General features: G+C 35.2%; 1 protein-coding gene across 13 annotated transcripts in view; it reads left to right on the plus strand.

Annotated features, from left to right (window-relative positions):
- DNAH5 (dynein axonemal heavy chain 5) overlaps window positions 1-13,478 on the plus strand; it is a 113,583-nt gene that overhangs the window by 61,638 nt on the left and 38,467 nt on the right. For 10 of the 13 annotated variants that reach the window (XR_014942820.1, XR_014942821.1, XM_085537852.1 and 7 more), the window contains 9 exons: window positions 1,363-1,604; window positions 5,156-5,332; window positions 5,818-6,022; window positions 6,531-6,673; window positions 6,879-7,013; window positions 8,663-8,785; window positions 10,751-10,964; window positions 11,536-11,759; window positions 13,094-13,289. Coding sequence is in view for 8 of the 13 variants with exons in the window: in XM_085537852.1 (XP_085393978.1) it covers window positions 1,363-1,604; window positions 5,156-5,332; window positions 5,818-6,022; window positions 6,531-6,673; window positions 6,879-7,013; window positions 8,663-8,785; window positions 10,751-10,964; window positions 11,536-11,759; window positions 13,094-13,289 (1,659 nt within the window). In the remaining 5 variants the exon portion in view is untranslated. Of the gene's footprint in view, window positions 1-1,362; window positions 1,605-5,155; window positions 5,333-5,817; window positions 6,023-6,530; window positions 6,674-6,878; window positions 7,014-8,662; window positions 8,786-10,750; window positions 10,965-11,535; window positions 11,760-13,093; window positions 13,290-13,478 lie in introns of those variants that run through there. The other 3 variants (XR_014942823.1, XR_014942824.1, XR_014942822.1) reach the window with 2 other exon arrangements.

Here is a 13,478-nt window from a genome sequence, read left to right on the forward strand (position 1 = left end):
GGTGTGAATCTCCTTTGGTAGTGTCATATCTGGTAGCACAGATCTTAAGATCTTAGTTCATCGCAAATGGCACTGGTAATTCCTTTTAGGCAGTCAATTTCTGCTTCGCATATATAAAATAATCTTGTCATTAAAAAAAAAAAAAAAAAGTCTTGATAACTTGGTGCTACATAAATTCTTCTTTCTTTTATCTGAATATTAGTGTATGACCCTATTATTAGGCCTACATTGACTGAAGGTGGAAATGAAAAAAAAATAAACATATCTAACATTGTTTATTGAGTTTTCCTACAAAGTTCATATTCTTTAAGTATGAGTACATTCTTGAGTACAGTATGAGTACATTCTTGAGAATGTAGCATGGCATTAATTGTTGATTCTGTTTTTCCCCTCAGCATGAAATATTGTTAGCACACTCGTGACTTTCTCAATAAGATTCACTATTTGCAATACTTTTGTAATGCATCTTTATAAAGTGAACTCCAAAACACCTCATGCCTGAGATGTAGCTATGGAAAACTTATAAATACAAAGGCATTTGGCTCAGAGGTGAGAATGTTACTTAGACTGAACCATCTTGGTTTGTGCCTAGCAATATAATGCCTAGGCATAGGAAGGAAGGCAGATGAGAGAGGGATGATCTCTGACTACAGAACCATCTGGAAATGCCCAGCAGGGCTGGCAGCCTAAAAAGTGGGGAGCTGGAAGCCAAGGGAACTGCCAAGGCAAGAGTGTTGCCAGTACTTAAGTTATGCAAGCAGGACCCAGACCCTCCTAGGAAACACAAACTGGTGCTGAAATACATTTCCAGTACTAAATGGAAAAATTTTAAAAAACTTCAGTGGGAGCTGGGTCACTTTTGTAAGCATAGGAATAAAAAACCAAGAATCTTGTTTGACCTCCATCAGAAATGAAAGTAAGCATATTACTTGAGAGAGGTGCTTTTCAAGTATTTCTTTCATTTAATCTCACTAATGTGTTGGAAATAGATGAATGTTGGTTTAAAATAAGTCTGTTGTTTCTATCTTTATTTTGCTTTCTGTAAGTTGAAATAAACCCGGTTTATTATGGAATTGAAGAATGAATCCATAAAACCGTGTTTCAGCTGTTACAGACTGATGAATTATGCTTACGACATATTATATGCTGAGCGAAGGATAATTATTATGGTAAGGTGGCAAAAATGAAGCACTTAATTGAAAGTGAGTAATGGGAATGGAAACTGTATTTGAAGATGAAAGTGTAGCTGTGTTCATGAATTCAGAATTAGTTCAAAGGATATTTAGTGACGGAAGAAACTGGTCCTTGAAAGAAACTGAAACTTTTTTCATAGGAATTTTTGTCAATTATTTTGGACTGTAGGTGACCACATCTGGATAGTTCTTGATGGTCCAGTTGATGCTATTTGGATTGAGAACCTTAATTCTGTCCTGGATGACAACAGAACTCTAACACTTGCAAATGGAGATCGTATACCTATGGCACCAAACTGTAAAATAGTCTTTGAACCTCACAATATTGATAATGCTTCTCCAGCAACAGTCTCAAGGAATGGGATGGTATTCATGAGCTCATCAGTTCTCAACTGGAGTCCTATCCTTGAGGTATACTAGCAAATTTTATTTGCTTATGTACAGAAAGTTTTATTTCTAGCATTCAGCAGTTCACTGTTATTTTAGGACCTAATTTTGTGATTAGATATGAAACAGCTTTTGTGCTGTATAAACTTATATCTGAAAATTTAAAATAGCAAAGTTTATGGTAGTTTGTACAAAAGATGGATTTTTTGTTTTTCAGAACACAATCAACATACTGCGCTTTTAAAACCTTGGATATTTCACATCTCAACAAATTTGTCATTCAAGGTATTTTACACAGTTGAAGAGCAACTCCTGAGTCAAAATACCAACTTTGTTGCAGCTCCTGCTATAATTACAGAGCAAGGAAAAATAAAGAGCCAACAGGCTGGTTCACTCCTCAAGAAAATAGGGTTTCTCTTGATTTTTCATAAACCCGACTACAGTTGGGATTTAGAACCATAAACAACATCAATACAGGATTTACAAATTTTGATTTTTAATTGCGTATTCTTACCCCATAAGTTGTTGGTTTAACATTCCTAGAAGCAAAATATCTAAAAAAAGACAAGCAGTGATTATGCTCTCTCTCTCTGCAGTTTCGTGTCAAATGGTACTGTTAGGAAAACAGAACATGTAGATGTGTTTTGGAGGGAAGAACAGCATATAACATATTCAGATTTCAATCTGATTTATAGAAGTGTTTTTTTTCTTGTAGATGTTGTCTTCCACGTGGCCAAAGCTCATAAAAAACAAATTTTCATCTTGACTGACCACTAGTAATGACACTGATATAGTGAATGACACCTTAGAGACTTGAGCATTTTTCTCCATGTAGTAAATGTCTTCATTAAGATGAAATACAAGAGTTTTCAAGAATCTTCCTAGAGTTGCCCAGTGATGTCTCTCTACAAAACTTTAAACATTAAACTCCAATTTTCTGAAATGGTGGAGATAACAGCAGTAAAGAAAAAATAAAAGTTTTCAGGTTACTTTTATTTTTATTATAACCTACAAAAGAAGTATCTATCTGTTGAGGTCCTGAGCAGCAGACAGAGCCTGGTGCTCTCCAGGGAACAGGAGACAATAGTTAAGTCCCTGGGGAAAGTGTATCCTCGGCATGAGACTGTCTGGTGAAGAAGTTGTGGGAAGAGTTGAGAAGACTTGATAATTCAGTAAGGCCCATAGTAACCTGTAATACAAACTCTAGCTAAAAACTGCAAATTAATATAATAGCAAGACAGTTACAACACAGTTCACCTAGTGGATCTTTTGCTTGACTTTTTTCCCCTATCAGATTAGTGACACAACTGCGTTTGAATCACTTTGGGGTGTTCATTTTTTTATTTATAGCAACAAAATGAAAACAAAGACAGAAGAAAGTGTTCTTTTGCTAGTAAAATTAAGGCAAGAGCAAAGATTTCTACAAAAATTGCCCCGTAATTTCAGAAATGTATTTACTTTTCTGTGCTCAAAGATTGGGAACAGCAGGAAATGTTCATTTTTATCAAAATGAACAAATGCAGTGAACACAAGTGCCTTATGCATATTACTGCAACACTGCAGTTTTTAATTTAAATTTTTTTTTTTTTTTAATTTAATACAGATATTTAGAAAAGTGTAAGTGAAAATTATGCATCTAGGACAGTGGTTCCCGTGAGATTCCAGTTTCTGTACTTACAACACTGCCTAAGGCCTATTGATGTTAGATTTCACAGCTCTGCCCCCTTGCATTGGTATTCTCTCCCTGTTTATTTGCAGACAATACTCTTAGAATGTTTCAGTTTAAACTGAGCTGTAGATTCATCTGAAAATACAGCAGAAACAAACAAAAAGGGCTTATTATTCTGCATTGTCAGACCTGCTTTATGTCATCATTTTGGAGTGATACAGAAACTAAATGAAATTGTGTTAGTGTAAGTGTTGAACAAAGGAAGTTTCACTAATTTGATCTTTTATTTCAGAGGCATCAATGAACAAAGGGAAACATTAAGCTGTTTGCTTTTTTTCTTTTTATTTTCTTTTTTCTTCCTCTTTTTCTTTCTTTTTTCTTTTTCTTTTTTCATTTTTTTTTTTCTTTAGCTAAAGGATTTACTGATTTATTTTTTTTTCCAATAGAATTAAACACAATTTTCATAGAATCAAAGAATTGCCCAGGTTGTAAAAGACCTTGAAGATCATCAAGTCCAACCACAGCCTAACCTAACTGTAGTAACCCTAACTCTAACAACATTCTGCTAAGTCATATCCTTGATCACCACATCCAAACGGCTCTTAAAAACATCCTGGGATGGCAACTCAACCACCTCCCTGGGGAGCCTGTTCCAGTGCTTAACTACCCTTTCTGTAAAACCCTTTTCTTTCTTTAGTTCCTATTTCTCAGGTGCTGAAGGAAACACGGTATTGGTTAAGAACAGATGAATTCTGAAAATTAATTTAAAAAAATATGGGTAGTTCAAGAAAGCATTGTATATATTTAGATTTTCTGTCATAATTTGTAAATTCCTAAATATAACCGCTTATTGGGATCCTAAATATAAATACATAAGCAAATGTCAAAAGAGATTTAAAGCATTTTATATTGTTGCTCTCGTCTAACATACTTTAAAGCAGATTTTACAAAGTGATCAAAGACATCAACTTCTTAAAAAAACATTACTTTATCAACTTTTGTGATTAATTCCAGTAGCTTCTGAACAGCTGGTGAAGTTCCACTTACCTGTTTTAAATAGATCTACCATTTAATCTTTAGCTCTTTATTTTCCACATACGTGTTTCTAGAAAGCGTTTCCATGCATCTACCTACTTGTAATAAGTTATTTACTTTGGTCAGTGAAAAATTGAGTTTCAGGAAATGATGAAAGGGGACATGTGGAAGAGGATCACAAAAGTGCTTAATAGTTGAAGTTGGAAAGTCATTGGAGATCATGTAGTTGAGCCTACTTCAAAAAAAGGTCAGCTGAAGTGGGTTGCAAAGGACTGTACCCAGCGGCATTTTGGGAATCTCAATATATTGAGACTCCAGAAGTGCTCTTAGAAGCCTGTTCCAGTGCAACACCACACATGCACCAAAAAAAATCTATGTTGAAATAGTATTTACTAGGATTCTACCACACAAGTGAGAGAAGACTTCAGAGTAACTCCAAGAAGCAGTTTGTGACTTTTAGCTAAAGGCATTAAAGCACAGATACTGTTCTGTGATCTTATAAAACAGTTTAAATTATATTTTGTTATCCACTTTAACATATACAGGGTTACACAATAAAAATACAACATACACACAGCATAAGTTAATGGACAGCAGACATCCTCCCTTAAAATGCAGCCTTTTTCTCTGCAACTTCCAGATTTTTCTGAGGCGCTATCACAGCTAAAAACTAACAATGTGCAGAAAAAAATGAAACTTCTGTTAAATATATATTCTTTCCTTGCAGAGTTTAATTATAGCCATTGTGATTTAAAAATATATATATATTTGAAAGAACAATTTTTTTTTTGTGCTAAAAACTGAAAAAAAAAAAAGCTGAATTTATTCTCTTGCACTGAAAATTAAGTTTATTTTCTCACTGTGCATACAGGGGTTTTTGAAAAGGCGTTCTTTCCAAGAAGCTGAAATTCTACGCGGGCTGTACTCTTCATCATTCCCAGACTTATATCGCTTCAGCATTCAGTCTCTGCAAAGCAAGACAGAGATGTTGGAAGCTTTTGTGATTATGCAGAGCATTAATATGATGCAGGGCCTTATCCCACCTAAGGTAAACTAGTGCAGATTTTTTTTATATTTACCTAATCTAATGTTGAAAATTTTATGTTATGTAGAGAGAAGATTTTTTTGGCATCTTGGAGCATTGATGAATATACAGGTTGTTAGGAATATTTTCTCTTTCATTTCAAAGAAATAGTAAGGCTTTGCCCCCTTTTCACATTTGGATTTGTTATTTCACACAAAGCATGCATTCATCATCAGCTTTCCTTTAGGATGTGTTTTTTTTCTTCCACAGAAATGTTACTGGATTATAAACTAGAATTTAAACAGATCAAACACTGTAATGGGACATTAAAAGTGATATTTGCTGGATCATTTTCTCTATTTTGTAGTCCACTAGATAATGACTCAGTCTATTTGTTGCTGAAGACATCATTAAATTTAAACATGACCGAAGGCTTCTGACCTACTGTTTCTAGTGATCAAGCAGAATTTTCAGGCTATTGAAAATAAAAAGTTAACTTAATTCTTCAGGAGCAAGGAGGGGAACTGACTGCAAAATACTTGGAAAGGCTGTATATATTCTCTCTTATGTGGAGCATAGGAGCATTACTAGAACTGGAAGACAGATGCAAAATGGAGCACTGGCTTCGAAACTGCGCAACAATAAAGCTTGATCTTCCCTGTATTCCAGAAGGCAGCGAAGATACCATGTTTGATTTTTATGTGGCATCTGACGGTTAGTTACCTACTTGGGTACTTTGGGGAAGAACTTAGAATTTCTTTTTGAAATTTTGCTTTTCAATAATTTATTTAGATTTTTTTTTTTTTTTTTTTTTTTTTTGGTAGGTTACCTTCTCTTGTCTTTTGTTTTACAGTTGCACTTTATGTTGGTGATATTCTATAAAGCTTTTTTTCTATTCCCTTTGGGAAATCATAATGTGGAAACATTGTCACAGAAAGCTACGTGGGCTGTGTTAATGAATTATCAAGTGAATAAATAGACAAGCTGAAATATCATGTTCTTGTCATGATTTTAGGAAACAGCTGGAACAGTGGATCATGGGATCACGTTGCTTCTTTCAGGGGTATAAGAGTAGCAAGACTTTCAGATAATTTGTCTGTATTTATGGAGTGCAGAGTGAGAATATTGTATGTAAGAGGAAGTGGCAGAGAAGTCAAACTGATAGAAAATAAGTGAAAATGTCTAGTATTTATAAACATTAACTTTATTTCTTTCCTACTAGGTAATTGGATGCACTGGAATACACGTGTTGAAGAGTATATATATCCTAGTAGCAGCACACCAGAGTATAGCTCGATTCTCGTGCCAAATGTTGACAACGTGAGAATGGATTTCCTTATTGAAACCATTGCTAAGCAGGGCAAGGTACTTCATCTGCATTTCACATCTAAATACTGCTAATAGTATGCATGATTAAGTTCTTGAATCAGGAGTGAAAAAGGAAATTATTGAAAAGGAAGAACATCACTTTTGCAACATAAAACCATAATAGTGATTCTGGAGCTGTATTCATATTATATTCATATACCTCTCTTGTGTGTTATCTTACTTCTGTGTTGTCTTTGTCTAGGCTGTTCTACTAATTGGTGAACAAGGAACTGCAAAGACTGTTATTATTAAATGTTTTATGTCAAAATATAACCCTGAAAGCCACATGGCTAAGAGTTTGAATTTTTCTTCTGCAACTACCCCATTAATTTTCCAGGTATAGTAGTCATTCACCTTCCAATAATACGTTACTGGATTCAGAGATTAATGGATGTATTGAGAATTTGTTGGCAAGGTACTTATGAAAGTGATCTATTTAATTGCAAATGAGCACAGAAACAAAAAATTACCAACTCAAATAGACAAAGCACTTGATTTAAGACTTCTGTAAACCATGTCTCACTAGTTGTTCAGCTGTTCTTAAGGCTATTACATGCTTATTATCTGCTTCACCATACTTAATTTTACATCAGATATATCGGTTCTCACTAATTGGGTAGAGCTGTCAGCAACTTTCCTTAGATTTCACTAAAACCCATGTGTAAAGTAAGTGCTACCCTCAACAATCTGTCATAAAGTCTGTGCTGTCTGCAAGTTGAAGTAAATTACGTTACTCATTAAAAAAGTAACACATGCAGCACAGCTGCTCTAAACAGAACAATGAATACTTAAATCCTGAATTGTACTGCCTGTCCAAATTTCTGCTGAACTACTTAGATTTATTTCAAGATTCATTAACCTACTATCCTCATATATCTAGTAAATATTTTTAGTGTTTCTGTTTGCCTAACCTAAGCACTGTCTGTGCTGTAAGCAGAAGTGCTGAGCCTGAGGTGTCATATTGTAAGCTGGCTGCATAGTGAGAAGCTGAAAAAAATGGTGGTGGAAAGCATGCTTCTAAAAAAATAATAAAAATTATTTCATTAAGTCAATTCAGTTTACATGTATGAATATAATTATCACCTTATGATTTTATGCGGTATATTGATGTCTAATGGAAAGGTCATCAAGATTCACTTCTGTCAAATCTGACAGATTATTAGTTTAGTCTTTCAGTATTAACAGATACTTAATTTGTCCTATTCAGTATTACAGATGCTAGCAGGTGGCTGAACTGACATGAATGAATATGTATCACAATAAAAAATTCTTAAAGTTCATTAGAAGTGTTATATTTTGCACTATTTGATTGAATAAGTCAAAAAGTAGAGCTAACAGCTTTGTTGGAGCTCACACTACCCAACTAGTAATTCACAAAACAGAAATTCAGAATTGGAAGAACTGGAAACCTCAGGTGTGGATGCAATGATTGTTTAAGGTCCTACACAACTACATAGACTACAAAATAGTTCAGTAGAATACAAATGTAACTGAAGATAATGCATACAATTTATTATTCTCATTAGCATCACAGAAATTGCAACATCTCTCAGTGCATTGCAGGGTTTGCATATGCAAAATTAAGCCTCACGAATTCTCATTTCTTTGCATCAGTCACAAACAAGAATGTTAATTATGTGTTAAAATACCATTCGAAAACTGAGAGGGTCAGCAAACTGATAAGTTTGAAACTGGAAAATAATTTGAGATGGTTTCAAAACTATGAAACTGAGGCACGGTCATCTAAACTAAATATTTGGAAAATTTTATACCAACCTAATGGTATAGTGTGACATTCCAGATGTTCCAGTTCAATTACTGCAATTACCTCTAGCACATGTGTTGTTTAAGTTTTCCTTTGTAAAACTCCTTTGTGTAACAAAAACCTTACTATATAATTACCTGTAATATGGTTAAATGAGTAACTCATATGGAAAAACTATGGCTCTTTTTAATTATTTTTTTTTAATAATTGTATTTTAACAGCGCACAATAGAAAGTTATGTGGACAAGCGCATGGGCACAACATATGGTCCGCCTGCAGGCAAAAAGATGACAGTCTTCATTGATGATGTGAATATGCCCATAATAAATGAATGGGGAGATCAGGTTAGTTTTCTAAAAGAGAAAAGAAGATGGGAAAGGTTATTTTCTTCCTTTCTTTGTTACACTATAAAATGGCTTTTCAGTCAGGCAATAGGGAGTAAAAAAGCATATTACTGAGAGCATTATCCAAATTCCTCTTGAGCACTGACAGATACCTCTCTAGGAAGCCTGTTTCAGCATTTGACTACCCTCTTGATAAAAAAAAGTTTAGAATGCACAGTCTGAACCTCCTTTCAAGCAACCCTGTGCCCTTCCCTTTCTGCCATCATTGACCAAGAGCAGAGCCTGGTACCTCCCTCTGCTTTCCTTCCTCAGCGAGATGCAGGGAGCAATGAGGTCTCCTCTTAGCCTCCTCTTTCTCCAGGATGGATAGCGTATTGTCCTCAGCATCTCCTCTCAGATTGTGCCTTCAGCCACATTACTAGTGAGCGCCTCCGGTGGCGCAGTGGTTAAGTACGCCACTTTGCAACACTGGAATCCCCCCAGTGGCGCAAGTGGTAGAAGTGCCGCTCTGCTACACAGGAGGCTCGAATCCCGGGAGTTGGACTCGATGATCTCTAAGGTCCCTTCCAACGCGCACAAGACTGTGATACTGTGATACTAGCTCTGGTGTCCTCCTCTAGACACTTTAAAGGATCCTAACATCCTCTTGGTATTGTAGTGGCCACAACTACACACAATATTAAATACCATTGTCAAGGCAACACCAACACGAAATACAGTGGAAGAATCATCTCTTCTGGTTGGCTGACTGTGCTGTGGTTAATGCACACCAGAATGTAGCTTGCCTCTTGCCTGCCAGGGCACACTGCTGGCACATGCTGAGCTGCTGTCACCAGCAACTCCTGATCTCTTCCTGCTGAGCTGCTCTCCAGCCACTCATCTCCCATCTGTGCCTGAATCTGACATTACTCTGACCTAGGTATAAAACTTGTCATTTTCCATCATTGTAGTTCATGCTGTTGCTAATCACCCAGTGTTCCAATCTGTCTAAATCCCTCTGCAAAGTTTCTGGTTACTCCAGAGAGTTAACAGCACCTCCCAGTTTAATATCATGAGCAAATCCATTGAGGATGCACTCCAATCCTCCATCCAGATCACTGATAAAAACTGACCCTAGAACTGTGGGCTCAATTAGACTGTTAGGTACTTCTTGAAACATGTCTGTATAGTTTTAAAACTGTTTTTAGTGATATTTATTTATTACTCACAACATCGAAAAAATTCAGTTAGGAAAAAAGCCTTTTGGTACACAAATCATGATAGCAAATTGACTGTGTAGGTGATAATTAAAATATTGTGACAGATAAGAACTGTCTGCTTTTGAAAAAAATTGAAGTAATCATTATCTGCATTGACAAGGTACTTCTGAAGTATACTACATTGGAAATTAAATGTTAGAATTTCTAGAGAAATATGCTCCCATAATATACTCTGTATAAGATAAAGCAGGGGGCTTCATCTGTGTCTGAAGAAAGGAATCTTTCATTGCTCTTAATGGAAATAATTCAGTGTTTGCAGTTTGAGAAACTGTATTTGTGGTTCTACACATGGAAGTTTCATCAAAATGCTCGGTATCAGATACAAAATGGAAAGATACATGAGGTTGGCCTTGAGGAAACTGGAAACTTTATTTTAAAAGGGAGAAGTATTGGAACTGTTTCCAGTACTGTTGTGTTGGAAATCATGCAGTATTCAAGTGAGGCTCAAATGAGATATGAGGGATTAATTTTAAGTCAGGAATTCTCTTCTTCCAATGAGATTATTCCTCATAGATATTATCGGTGAAAAGGACAGTCTAAATATGCTTATTCCTAGCAGTGCATTTTTTCTACAGAAACAAACACAAAAGTGGGAGCTTTAGGGAGAAATTAATATTTATATTCTTTATTAGGAGATTCAAGTACAGGTGGATGCTTTCTATTCTATTTTCTTGTGTTCTATTTCAGACTGTCTGCTTTTTTACAGGTCACTAATGAGGCAGTTAGGCAGCTTATGGAACAGAACGGACTATATAATCTGGAAAAGCCTGGAGAATTTACCAGCATTGTGGACATTCAGTTTTTGGCTGCCATGATCCATCCTGGAGGAGGTCGCAATGACATTCCACAGAGACTCAAGAGACAGTTTTCTGTGTTCAACTGCACTCTGCCTTCTAATTCTTCTATTGACAAAATTTTTGGTAAAGAAAAATTAGCTTTGTATCCATCCAATTTTTGAAAATATGAGTTGATTTTTTTTTTTTTTTCCATCTTATCCTCTAAGTATAAACATTATTATTAGCAACAAAGCTTAGTCCCTCTCTAGTTTGCTTACCAGCACATTTTCCTTCCGTAATCTCTCTGCACCTGCAACTTAATTATCTGTAAACTGGTAGACCTCAAAATCTATATACGAATGTATGCCAGAGTTAAGAAGAAATGGTATGAAAGCCTCTTCTTGTTTTGATGACAATGCTGTAGAATTGTGAAGGTGCTATTGGTGCTAAGAGCAAGGTGCTAGTGACTGTGACCAGGCTTTCTCAAAAAGGCAGGATCACAGTGGTCTCAGTGAAGTGATTCACTATACAAACACTTTGTAAGAGCTAAATGTCTGGTGTGTTTGTGGCACAAGATGCTGTAACACCAAGTAAGTCAAGATTAGAGAAAGGAAGACGGGAAGCCTATTCAACAAGTTAAAATAAGATCATAGCCCTTGATGTTGCAGTAATGTGTTTTATAAAACCTGTCATTTGGCATTTTTCTTCTCCAAAGGTGTAATTGGAGAAGGACACTACTGTAGTGAGCGAGGATTTTCAGAAGATGTAAAAGAAACTGTAGCCAAGCTAGTGCCGCTGACCCGCAGGCTGTGGCAGATTACCAAGCTGAAAATGCTGCCCACACCTGCCAAGTTCCATTATGTCTTCAACCTTCGAGATCTCTCAAGAATTTGGCAAGGAATGCTGAACACTACATCAGAAGTGATTAATGAACCAAAGGTAAGTACAGCGCATCAGTGGTTTTGTCATAGTTAGCGCATAATTAGGTAATGTGTAATTAGGTGGCATTAAAATTACATTAGAAAAAAGTCATTTTTGACTGAAAAACATTTTTCAGCTTTTTTTGAGGTAACATTTTTGTCCAGATTTTTATAGTGCCACCTGAAATGAGAACTTCATTTCATGATGGTAAGCTGAACTTTTTTGACAGAAGAGGCTTAGCTTCTATCTGCTTGTACCATTACTGATTAATGCTTATTTAAAAGTAGGAGCAAAGAAATTTATGACAAACAGCTCACTTTTATTTTAATTCTTTGAAAAGGCATGTCTCTTGGTTGAAAAAAAAAAAAAAAAAAAAGGAATCTAGTCTTTTGAGTAGTAAAAAATGAAATACTGGAAAAGCAGTGGTTATGATAATCACAGAAAAAAAAAAAAGTCTTATATCTGGGCTAAACAATCACATAATATTTAGTGTAATTTCCTACTTGTTGAATAAGCAAGCTCCTGCCTTCTACTGCATCTAAAATTGGATTGTTAGAATTGATTTTAATTTCCAAAACTAAAAATAAATAGCCCTAATGTGATTTTACAGGTAAATATTGTTTAAGATCTATATGAATTTATGTAGCAGTTCTGTGACTTGATTTAATATGCATCAGATATAGGAATTATTGTAGGCTCAAATGAGTTCTTCAAGAAGTACTTCGAGTTTTTTCTGCTTCTGCATGGTAGTTGTATAGGATTAAAACCAGTGCTACTAGAATTAGTAACCTGTTAGGTTTTCTTTTCCGTCCTCTGATCAAATAGAATGATTTGAAAAGTGCAGTGAATTTGGTGAAATAATAACATAAACCACTATACAGTCTTTTTTTCTCTGGTTTTGATTTGTTACTGGGAGTGACATCTACACTTCTGAATTTGGTGTGAACTTACCATGCTGTGATGCTATTATTTTTGCCTCAATTCCACTTAGACAGTAATTAGTTACAAAAATGTTTTATTGATGTACAAACACTTGTTCCCATGCATAGAGCTTGTCTTAAGGCTATGGAAATAAAATCCTAAATAGTTACATATGCTCTTGTTGGGAATACTAGATAAAGGCTTTTTGTACAGTTAACTGATTATAAAATTAAAACTTTATTGGGTTGAAAATGAGATGTCTAATATCTTTCTCCTGATTAAAACGAAATGTAACACTGTTTCTTTTCCTATTTTAGTACGATTGAAAAAAATATTTAAAAAACAAATCTTTTAATTGACATAGCTTTATTGGCAAGCCTCACCTGATTGATGTCATGGTGGCTTTTTTTGTTTGTTTTGTTTTTTTAAAGGTACTGATAAAATTGTGGAAGCATGAATGTAAGAGTGTTATTGCTGATCGTTTCACAACCTTGGAAGATGTAAAGTGGTTTGACAGAGCTGTGACAAAACTCATTGAGGAGGAATTTGAAGGAAAGACAACTTTGCTGAATCCTGAAATTGATGCATTCTTTGTTGACTTCCTAAGGGATGTACCTCAAAGAACTGGTAAGATGGGCTCTGGTAGTCATTGTAGTGGCATTGTGGAAAGGGGTAGGATTAAAAAATACATAAATTTTACATATGTTTTGAGTGTGGCTGTCTTGTCCAGTGACTTCAAAGATAGATATGACATATATTACATATAGAGATACTACATACATTGCATATATTACCATTTGTTGGAACATGCTTATT

Source organism: Coturnix japonica, chromosome 2, assembly GCF_054131305.1.
Source record: "Coturnix japonica strain WE chromosome 2, WE-NBRP24, whole genome shotgun sequence".
In the NCBI taxonomy this organism is placed as follows: Eukaryota; Metazoa; Chordata; class Aves; order Galliformes; family Phasianidae; genus Coturnix; species Coturnix japonica.